At 41.1% G+C, this 12,232-nt stretch overlaps 1 protein-coding gene across 1 annotated transcript in view; it reads left to right on the plus strand.

The window, feature by feature from the left end:
- Nucleotides 1-12,232, plus strand: part of LOC146789395 (macrophage mannose receptor 1-like) — a 742,402-nt gene that overhangs the window by 174,045 nt on the left and 556,125 nt on the right. The window contains exon 10 of the mRNA XM_085631522.1: nt 3,109-3,224. Coding sequence (XP_085487648.1) covers nt 3,109-3,224 — 116 coding nt within the window. The remainder of the gene's footprint in view (nt 1-3,108; nt 3,225-12,232) is intronic.

Here is a 12,232-nt window from a genome sequence, read left to right on the forward strand (position 1 = left end):
ACCCGGAAACGACTCGGTCGGGTGAATTTCACGTAGCTCGCATCGTACTTGCTCGCTCGTACAGCTGTACGAGTTGGCTGGAAAACACGCGTACGGCTCGTCGTTTTTCCGGCCGGATCGCGTTCGGTGCCCTTCCGACCCAGATCGGAATTGGCCCCAGAGTAGACAGGCTTTACTTAAGAAAATGTGTAAACCATTTTGAAGTACCAACACAGTAAAAAAAAAAGGGGTGTATACACCAAAGACAAATCCCACTTCAATTTTTGAAAATAGAGAATATTTTAATGAACAAAATGGCACCAGAATGGCAGAATCCAAGAAGGGGAACCAGAGATATACATTTTTAAAGCCATAAGGAAAAATAGCGCCAAAAGGTTCAAAGTGCCAACTACAGCAAATGCCAATACTTGACAGGGCAACATCAAAAGTTAGGACCAGCTGCGGAAGATTGCGTGCCGAACACAAGGGCTGTGTTCACTATGGGTAAAGAGCAGAACTCTACAGCAATAGGTTTCAGGAGGACAGAGTCTTGATGCGATTGTAGTCAAGGAAGAAAAAAGTTCAGGTTTCAGCATCGTGGCGGTTTTTGGCGTCGATCAGGTTCATGTTGACTGAGGCATGGAGGAAGCGTCCTCGGTATTGAAGGATTCAAATGTCGAGCAGAGAACGTAGTGAAAGCTATGGCAATGTCAGGCCCACTGAAAATGTACCCTTAGTAGATCTGCATGACAGGTGGGTGCTGGTCGCCTGTCAGTTCTCTAGGTAAAAAGTCTTGAAAAACCTTCGAAGTTGTAGGATTTAGTGTTAGGCAGGATGAGTACATTCTAATAACAGTAAAGGTTTCCAAGATTTCAAGAACAACCATTTGTCTTCAGGATTCACTCTAATCTTAACCAAGCATGTGCCTTAACAGCGCATATATGTGGTTAAGGAAGTCAGTGCCCTAGATGCAGAGCAGATGGGCAGGGAGAGGAACAGAAAGGATTGGGACAGGAAGGACCAGGATGCGGATTGGTAAGTAGGGCTGTGGCTGGGGTCGTTTTTAGGGTTGTCGCCTTGGGGGTGTCGATTAGTTTTTAGGGCTCTGGGCCAGTTTTAGTGCTCAGGGTGGGGGCCTGAAGTTGGGGCAGATATTACGGCTGAGGACTGGGTTTTAGGGCTCAGAGTGGGGGGTGTTGGTGTGTGATCTTTACCATAACATTTGTTAGAAAGGCATGCGTGGAAAAGACGCGGTTCTGTTAAGACCTTGTTGTTAAGGTATGCGTGGTTTAGGGAGTCGTTGTTCTGTCATACAACAGTTCTAACAGAAGCAACTTGCAAGGCCCAGGGCACATCCAGTAAAGACTAGTGAGCTGGGATCTTTCAGGAAAGTGGGCTTAGTTCAGATTTTGTGTCCCTGTAGCTTAACAGGAGATTGGCCAACAGACTCTTGGCGTCCACTTCTTTGTCCTGAGTACAAGTGGAAGCTGGTCCGCCGTTAGGGTTCTCCTCACATGTCACAACAGCAGGTGCAATGTTTCTTCTATCTTCCACAGGTCCAGTAATGTTCTGAAGAAGGTTCCCTGGGGGGCCACATTTATGAATGGCACTAGATTCTTGTGGATTGACTCCTGGCCCCTCCCTAACCCATAGGGAAAAATGACCCTGGGGTAACACTACCCACTTTTGTGCCCTACTGCAAATGACTCTAAGGTTCCTCTCTCCACCTAAATCCAACATGGCAGAACCTTTTCTCCCTTGTGTCGAGCTCCTATCTCCTATACCCACCCTAGAAGTCTGGATAGGGAAATAAGCAAATCCTTTCCTCTAGTCATTAGTCACTCGAAACTGGTCTAGGGGTAGCTCCTCTCCCATTGGGATTGGTGTCTGGCTAGCTACAAAGACAATAGAGGGGGTAGGCCCAGTTGTGAGCTACATCTGATTGTGGCAGGATAGGCCCCATTGAACCCCATTGAAGAGAATTAAGTTCCTGGGCACTGCAAAATGGTTGTCCTGTCAGAGGAACAGGACACCTCCACCCACACCCAAGCCCTTTGTCTTGGCTCTGGAAGCCAATCAAAAACGAATTAAGTAGCCATTCAGCACTTCAGTGACAGTTGGAAGCTTAGGCAAATAGGTTTCTAGAGGCTTAAGGCAGGCAAAATGTGACTTTTTAAAATGACCTTTTGTCAAATATTTATTACAAATCTGACTCTCCCGATGAAATGCATTTGTGATAAATATTTTAAAAAGTTAAAGAACTAACTTTTTATCGGATTCCCACCCCAATGCTTTCCTATGGAACAGTTATCCCTGCTTTAATGAAACTATCTTTTTAGGCCTTTTCACTGTAAGGACATGTTTTACTTTAAATGTTTACATGTCCTACCTTTAAATATCTTGCACTCTGCCTTATGGGCATTTAAGACCTACTTAAGGGTGATTTATTAATTTGAAATTAGGGTTTAGGTCTGTCAAAAGGGATTATTTTGACAGGTCTGATTTGCTGTTTAAATACGGCCATCTATGTTACTGGTGGCAGGCCTACAGTCAAGTTTTGCATTGCCACTTGGTGATGACACAATAGGTGCTAAAGCCCAATTGTGATATTTTGTACTATACACTAGGGATTATAAGGAAGCTAAATATGCCATTTAGGAGTATTGACAATTTTGACATCATTTAGGGGTCACAGCGTATGATGTCCCGTGGCTTGATCAGCAGTGCCCCAGTGAACAGAGCAAAAAAAAAACAGCAGTATTAATCTAAACAAATGAGGGTGACCATACAACAGGAATCATTTTCTTACAATGTGGTTTGTAAAGGCATAATAACTATAATGGTTTATAAAACTCTATGTTAATGCTTACTTTATGATTTATTATGTTACAATTGTAACCAAATGATCATACAATTAGCTAAGAAATGCCATATACATCTTAATGAAAATTATTGTTGCTTATTTTTTTATTTCTGTTGAAAATATTATGTTTTATTTAGCATTATTTAATATCTGTTTTTTTAGTTCCCTTGTCTTCAGTTTTTGAACTTGCACTCTCTAGAAAATTAGCACTATACCAACAATGCCTCCAGATCAGTAATGTGTCAAAATGTTTTACATTTGTTTAGGGCTGGAAACGATTTGGACTTTACTGTTACCTGGTGACTCAACAAGCAGAGACATTTCCAGAAGCCATTGCTAGATGTGATTCCCACAAGGCGTATTTGGTTACTGTTCAAAACAGGTATACTGTTAGAATATGATTATATGTGTACATTTAGCAATGTTTTACTTTCTGCCTTTCTCCTGTGCAATACGCAATTTGAATTAATCTATATCAAGACCATTGGCCTGGTTAAGATTTGGAAGGTAACTTTTTTTAAAGAAATCCTAAATGTGAAGAAGAATTCACTAGCAGCTTTTTCTGGATTCAGCACTCAGAGGATTTTTCCTTATCACCCAATCTAATTAAGACCCCTTTCCCTTCTCCAGTTTTTTTCCACCTACCACAATAAAAGCCTGAAAGTAAACATCATTCTACCCTTTCCTCTTCATGTTGATTCACATAAAGTCTGTAAGTACATATCATTCTCCTCTTACCTTTTAATGCCCAGTTACATAAACTCTGTTAGTAAACATTCTCCTCTTAACTCTCCTTATGCATTTGCATAGACTCTGTTAGTAAACATCAATCTAGTCTTACCTCTTCGTTTTCATTTACATAAACTCTGTAAGTAAATATCATTCTCCGCTTACATACAACTTCATATGTGTTCCCATAAACTCTGTGTGTAAACGTAATTCTTCTCTAACCTCTTCATGTCTGTTTACATAAACTCTGTAAGTAAATATCAGTTTCCCCTTACATCTTCATATGCATACACATGAAATCTGTGAGTAAACTTCATTCTTCTATAACCTCTTCATGTCCGTTTACATAAACTCTGTAAGTAAACATCATTCTCTTCTTACCTCTATATATGCATTTACGTAAATTCTGTAAGTAAACATAATTCTCTTCTTATCGTCATATGCATTTACATAAACTCCTTAAGTGAACATCATTCTCTTCTTACCTCTTCATGTTTACTTACATAAACTCCATAAGTACACATAATTAGCTACTCCCAGTCCCCCATGAATTTGAGAATTCCATGCGTTTTGACGGCTGGTACATCCGGTTTTCCACTGTATTCCCCATTGAATAGGGCTAATCGTTTAATTGCATGCTACTGGTGCTGGTTTCCTGAACTTTGAAAGCATATTTGCATGCAAATTTTCCCTCCTGGTGTACTATGCAACTCAGAATCAGGGCCTTAGTCTGCATCCAGGTGCTTAATGTCATAACCCTTTATGATTTTGTATCCAGAACTACCTAATACAATTTCTACTTATTTCTTTACCTGGGAACAATGAGGCTAAATTCCAAACTTATCATACATAGATTGTCTCAGGTTACAACAATCCACACTGATGTGGACTTTTAGATCTATATTATGGGTCAGAGATGTTGAGAAAGTTCACCTACTCCATATTGTTGATGTTTTCTTAAATATCCCTAAACACTGTGAGTTACTTAAAGTATGTGCAGTTTAAAAGTGAGTCTAAAATATGATTGTACATTTTTTTTTAATCACATGTACAATCCATAACAGCCTAAAAAGTGTTAATCCCATCCAGCTCTTCAGTAGTAAAAACTAGCAGTTGGTACAACCATATGCTATTGATGCATTTACAAAACTAGAATATCATCATCAGCCGCAATCGATTCGATAATACATTAGATGTACTACATTAGAGAAAATGTGATGGGTAATGAGATACATTTACAATACAATGTTCTCTTTACACCAGTTCCCTGGCTGATCTGACTTTGGCTTGGTTACTAATCACAAACTCCTTATTTGGAGGATTTACATGGGACATCACAAGTCTCATGCCACGACGGTACAGAGGTTATAATTTTTCTGCCTTTTTAAGGCTTCTACAACTTTATGATTGATTCAGTCAGAAAATGAGTCTGTTCTAGCCTCACTATTTGAGTTAGTTAACATTAGATTATGCAGAAATAGCCTACATGATTAATCCCTTTTAAACCTCTAAAGCTCCTTGTTAATTTGGGTTATTGTCGCTATGTTTAGCCAGATTACTAGTCCTGATGAGAACCACTGATTAATTATTGGGTTGAAACGTTGACAATGAATCCCTTAGTTTAGCGTAATTTCTACACGAACACCTGTTAACTTGTGCAACAGGCTGTATTTAACTCAAATGTTAGGAAACGGTTATTGTGCAGTGTTGTAATTGTCACAGTCTATATATATATATCCCCTTCACCAAATACATTATCGTCCGCACATCTAGTTTATACTGACCTATGTAAATGCAATAAACAATGAAGATATAAGTAACTTAAGAAAATCGAGGCATTTAGTGATTCTTTTACCCTACATTGATTAAATCAGAAATGTTCTAAATTGATCGAGTTACCATGGAACTAGTGTGTATGTCTTTCCGATTTAATGAATCAACAAACCCTCTGTCTTGTTTAAGGTTGTATGCTTCTCAGTCATTAGTAAATGATTAGGTTAGGTTAGGCTAGGTTAGGTTAGGTTGAGGTTTTAGAAAGAACAAATGTCCACCTGGACACAGTATTTTGGTGCTGAACTGCTGAAACCAAAAGCTCTGTCAACTATCAACAGGAAAGGGCAACAACCAGATTATAGAGACTAAGGAACGAGGCAGGTCTTTAGAGCCTTTCTAATCCTTTATACATTCAACTCTTGATGCAAGATGAGGAGGAAGGAATTTCATTTGACTACTACAGCCACAAAAGAGGCCCAGCCAGCTAAGGAGTGCCACTGAAACTTCCAGATATAGAGAAGAAGTTGGCCTTTAGAAGCTGGGTTGTATCAGACTAACAAATAGGGGAGGGACTGGGAACATAGACCACTTTGTGTCTCAGACACTTTGATTTGAATAAGATCTGCCAGCCAGCAAACCCTACTCAGGTTTCTCATTTACTTCATGGTCTGTCATGTGGATGGAGACTAGCCACCCAGTCATCAAGGAGGTGTGCCAGCTCCTGTACCTAGGTTCTCCCCAATCACTAGCCAAACTAGAGTAGGGTTGGCTGACAACTACGGAGACAGTAGTAAGACCCTTTCTCACCTGATATAATGTATACACACTCCTCTAGAAATAGGGAACATTTTAAAAGGCTTGAAGAATGCCCCTGGCCACAGTATGTCACATTGAAGGGCAGACATGTTGGCTCAATGAAAGAATGTTAGGGTCATTGTGCTCCTTTGCATCCATATATAATTAATTGTAATCTTTTAACCATACCTAAAGGGCCACCTAATAAAGGGACACTCCTGTGGTATACCTTAAGGTAATCTTGAATTTAATAGAATCCCTGTGTTATCTAAACATTAACGTATCTTAAGTAATCCCTCATAGCAGAGTTTGAGTCCACCCTGATAGGGTCATCATACCATGGTGAGACTTGGTGGCCAATGATGGAAAATTCCACATTACACGGGTGAAAACTCCTCATCTAACTATATTATGACATTTGGTCTCATCCAGCATTAGGTACTTTGGTTAGAAGAGGCAAATATAACAAACACATCCTGTATTACTGTTCGCTGTACATTTGTGGTACTCAGGGTCTTAGCAGGATTTTGCTTTAAACAGACTCTCACCAACACAATGGTGTGCTCTGTGGCTCTAGATGGAAGAAGAACAAAGAGATCAATAGACCGGAGCCCCAGAGGACACAGCAAGGTATAGTAACTTCACCTGAAATATGATTAACAGCCTTAATTATTTTTGATGGTTTGCTTACAGAAGAGGAAAATCAGCTCATTACTTGTCCTGTAGGCCCATGCGTCATTCCACGTTTAAAGTTAGCCTATTGTATGGTGACCACTTCCCTTCATTGCTCCAGTCCTGAACTTTTCACCTACAAATCATTGATTTCAGGTGTAGTACTCTGATTAGATCAATGCACGAAAAACAAGACTACAACACCCAGAATGCATTAGACTATCATTCAAGTTAAAGACAGGAAACAGGGTCCATGAAGAGGGGAGGGAGGTAGTCATCTAGCCAATTGCAATTAGTTGCATAAAATAGAGTTATGGAATGAAGATAGAAAACCAAAGTTAAATACTCAATATACTGGTGCCACTCTGGCTGATGATGGGAGTTGTTGAACTTCTGATTGCCCTGATGTATTTGTCTTAAAATGGCAGAGACTTTTAGACCTGTAATATATAGGATGGTCTTCCAGAAAATGTTATGCCTACTCCCCTCCTGTTTTCTGAAATTCTTTTTTGTTGGCTTTAGGACTCTGTGCTCTTTACAACTGCTGACGAGTGCTAAAGTGCTTGTGCATACTCCTTAACACATGTTTAAATTGGCCTAAACCAGATTGGTACATTTAATTTACTTATTGGCCCCTAGTAATGTGGTAGAACATGTACCCAGGGCCTGTATATTAATTAGTGCTAGTGAGCCTGCAACGCTTATTGTGCCACCAACTTAAGTAGCCTTGTAAAACATGTCTCAGGGCTGCCATTGTAACATGTGTGCAGTTTTAAACTGCCTATTCAACCTGGCAAAATATACCTCTTACCAGGACTAAAACTGCTTTTTTAATCCATATGTCAACCCTAACAGAAAGCTTTAATGGTAAAGTCTGATTTTAAGTCATAATTCTGAAAGTTGCACTTTTTTAAAGTTGGCTTTTTCTTGTTCTATCCGTTTGGTCCCTGGTCCCTGGAACAGTTGGCAGTTGGTCTTTGTGTATTCCTGCAAGACAGTGAGACAAAGGGGGTCTAGGTCTTGGTGGGATAGGCCATCCTAACTGGATGTGTGGAGTGGAGCTGTTTCCTGGCCTACTTACATTTTAAAGGAGCTGCCTCAGAATGCTCTCAAAGAACTCCACCCTAGCCTTTTGTCACCTCAAACCCCTTGGAGCCTGGGCAGGGAAGAAGGAAATCCCAGAACCATCTGTGGGGGAAACACTCTAGAAGTGTCTTACACTTCAAAGCTGGCACCAGGTATGAGCATTCCTGGCTCAGAGCAACTCTTCCTTCCCTCCTGGACCTGCCAAGGACACTCAGAGGGTTTGCCCTGTACTTCAGAGAACTGTCCTGCTGCTTGAGACCTGCTTTGTATTTCAGAGGACTGCCTTGCTGCTGGAGTTCTACCTTGAACTATCAGAGGACCGGCTTGCTGCTGATGGAATGCCTTGCTGCTTGAACACAGGGCTACCAGAGTGGCCCCAAGGGCCAGTTGGCTGGCCTCTTGCCCTGAGCTACAGGGACACAAAAAGTTCTATCTTCACCCTGCACCTGAACCCCGAGTGAAGTTAGTCTGCAAGTGAATAGTGTCCTCTATCTATTCCTGGATCCTTCGAAGTCGTGCTAAATGTACCCAAACAGCCTTAATCCAAAACTTGGGACTTAAAATATTTTCAGCTAAAAGGTTGCCTGGGAACCGGGAGGAGACCAGACCTACCTGCTCGCCAGTCCACCTAGCGTGCATTGCTGGATGGTCCGACTTCAAACTAGCTCCTGCTATGTTCTTCTCTGCAGCTGCAAATCTTGTTCAGCAGAAGGCGTATCCGGCCTCATGGAGCCCTCATCGGCTACAGCCTGCAGCTTCAACCCGCTGGAGATTTTTAACTTACAAAAAAGAAACTAAGTGCGAACACAAAAATCTTCACCCTGACTTTACCCAGTGGCTCCCCGACAACAACGCCTCCTCCTCAGACACCGCCAGCTACCTTTCCCCGCTGAACTTTACATTCTCAGACATTTGTCTTCAAACATTCTTCTATGAACAAAGGTAAGCAGGGACCAGGCCCAATCCACCTCATGCATCCAAACTGCGCTCCATCACGTTTTGCCATAATGTTGTACTTTGCCCCAGTTTCATGCAATTAAATGCCTTCGGTTGGTGTTTTAATCTTTTAGAAGCTACATTTTACGAAAAACTTTTAAAAAATTAACTTTAGTTCTACTGATAGGATTTTTGTTGTTTTAGTGTCAAATAATGTATTAAAATTGACTCTATTGTTCTGAATATCTGTGCGATTTTTTGTGCGGTGTTTTTACTTTATTAATGTTTAAGTGCTGCATAAATACCTTACACATTGCCTCTTTGTTAAGCCTGACTGCTTTTGTGCCAAGCTACCAGAGGATTAAGCACAGGTTAATTTAGTGACTTTTGCGGTTCACTGTGAATAGGACTGTGGTTGTTTCTTTAGAAGGGTTTACTACCCCTCAACAAAAAACTCAATTTCAAACAGAGAAATGGAAAGGGATCTGAAATGATAAAATATATGAGCTATTATGTGTATTGATCATAGCTTATGATCTAGCACACCTGCCATCTACACCATACAAAAATCAGATCATACATAGCAAGGTTTATGCTTCAAAAAGTGTTCATGAAAGCATCTATAAATATTAAAAATAGTTTGAGGTACATGCCAATATGCAATTTTAAATAGGTTATGTATGGCTTAGGTAGAGTTCCACCTTCATTTATATGAGTTTCTGAATCTCATAACTCGTTGTTATGACATAGCAATAGTTGATCACAAAACTCGTTACCCACTGAATCTATCTCATAAAGGCTTTCCTGGGCAGGCTGACAGGGCTATATGAGAGCTTGTCATTGAAGCTCTGCTATTTGCTATCAGGTGGACACTGTACTGCACGAATAAATAATGAATTGCCTCAAATGTGGTGGGAGTTGGTATTGGATACACAGATCGTCCTGAATGGTTTTTAAGTTTATTAAGAAAGTAGCAAGTGTTTACAGGAGTCTTCATCCCTTGTGAAACGTTGAGTCCTGAAGATGGTCTTGCGGATCTTGTTGGCCATATAAGACCGAAACGTCGACAACGCACTCTTATTTCCTTGAAAGATCTTTCATCATTGGACATTTCATCTATATTAATATTTGAAAGTTTGATCTAATGGACTGTTAGATGTTATCTGCGTTGTACTAAGTGAAAGTAGGGGGATTACACTCCCATTAACCCCTTGGGAAAATTAAGAGAAAGTTGTAGGGATTGTTTTGATGGTGTCATTGTTGCTATCTGTATATTTTGTATATAACTTGTGTCAAAACAATGTGAATGTTTTGTATAATGAACAAAATATAATGAGACAAATGAAGTAAAAACATTTGAAATTATCCATGACGATAACTTTTTTGTACAGCAAGTAAATTAATTGGATCATATTTGTGACCATAAGACATTGTTAAAGTAGATACAAATAATTCCTCAAAGGATATTTTGTAAGAAAACTTACTTTACTATCCTTGGGGATAATTTGGTTGCCCTATTTTGTTAGTTGACTGAAAGCAGAAACACAGCTGCAGGAGGGGGAAGGAAGGCAGGTAAGATGGTGGAGGTTGATTAAAAATGGCAGTTAAGGTTTTTTTTATTTTCTCAACCTTGAAATAGGGCTACATAACAGAGGCTATGTTATGTATGGCACTCCCATGTTTCCTCTGCCACTACATAGCAGTTGAAAGCAGGTACAAATGATTTTGGGGGACTTCTATAACATAAAATTATAGATGGGTCTTGGCCCTTTTTGCAGAGTTGACCCTGAATTTTTGGAATTTTTCCTCCTATTTTTTCGGACCTATTTGTGTTGGCTTTAGGAATGTGGGCACGTTACCACTGCTAACCAGTGCTAATGTTCATATGCTGTCTGTCTAAATTGTATTTGAGATTGGGTTATCCATGATTGGCATATTTTATTTACTACTAAGGCCCTAGTACCGTGCCCCAGGGGTGCCCAGGGCCTGTAAATCAAATGCTACTAGTGGGTCTGCAGCTCTGATTATGCCACCCACACGAATAACCCTGAAACATGTCTCAAACCTGCTACTGTAGTGTCTGGAGGTGCAGTTTTAAACTGCCATTTCGACTTGACAAGTGCACCCACTTGCCAGGCCCAAACCTTCCCTTTTTCTACATGTAGGTTACCCCTAAGGTAGGCTCATGGCAGCCCCATGGGCAGGGTACAATGTATTTAACCTCTTCAGTGCCCATGACGAATAGTCTCGTCATGGAGCACGGTTGCGCTGTGCCCATGACGTGACTATCTCGTCATGAACCCCACCCACTAGTGCAACGCCCGGCACAGGAGGGGGAAAGGGCGTTGCACTGAAGGGGTTAAAAGGTAGGATATGTACTGGTGGGCTTTACATGTCCTAATAATGAAATACTGCTAAGTTTGTGTTTCACTATAGCAAGACCTATCTCTGCTATAGGGTAACATAAGGATTGCCTTAAATGATCTTATAAGTGTAATTTCCCCTTGGGAGCAGATAGTGTTTTGGAGTTTGAGGTCTCTGGACTCACAATTTAAAAATACATCTTTTGGTGAAGCTTGATTTTATATTGCATGTTTGAAAATGCCACTTTTAGAAAGTGAACACAAGGAGATGATGAACAGAGCGCTGGAACTTTTTAGACACTCATCACAGTCACAGCTCTGGGTTGAATCCATCATCGTTCTTTAGCTCATTCGCCACCTCATTTCAGACCAGATATATGCAAATCAGTCATGGGAACAGTCCAGCCCAAACTGATAAGCCAGGTCTTCCCTGGACCGGAAACAAGCCTCCTAGGACTGGTTTTGGAGTACCACCCCTCATCAGCCAGGCAATCTTGGATCCAGTGGCAAAGTGAGCAAGGGACCCACATCTGGGCATACCCTGCCAACTTAGGGTGAACAAGGCAAACACAAGTGGGCATTTTCTTACTTACTCTCTCTGTGCTTCTGCCTGTCTGTAGAATACATATCTGGTTTGTCTGACAGTTGAGCTCTTGTGCATTCACTCTACACAGTCATAGAAATGGAGATGAGGTGTGCCTTGCATATCCTGATTATGTCTGGGTGGTGAACTCCACTCCGTTCGCAGAGTTTGTGGAGTTTTCTGCACTCCGCACTCCATGAACTCTGCGTAGCGCAGCGGAGTTTTTCTAACCGCTCACGGTCGTGAACGTTAAGTTTGCGAGTGCGAGCTGCCGCTCGGGTACAATTTCTACCCGAGTAGCAGGAAACCAGCGTGAACAGCAGTTCACACTGCACTCCGCCACTTGCGGATCTCCGTGGAGTTTTTTTGTCACTTCATGGAGTTCCGTGCAGCGAAACTCTGCGAGCTACACCCAGGCCTGATCCAGATGGGCCATCATCAGGTTCATGGGCC

The sequence above is a fragment of the Triturus cristatus genome, chromosome 10 (assembly GCF_964204655.1).
Source record: "Triturus cristatus chromosome 10, aTriCri1.1, whole genome shotgun sequence".
In the NCBI taxonomy this organism is placed as follows: Eukaryota; Metazoa; Chordata; class Amphibia; order Caudata; family Salamandridae; genus Triturus; species Triturus cristatus.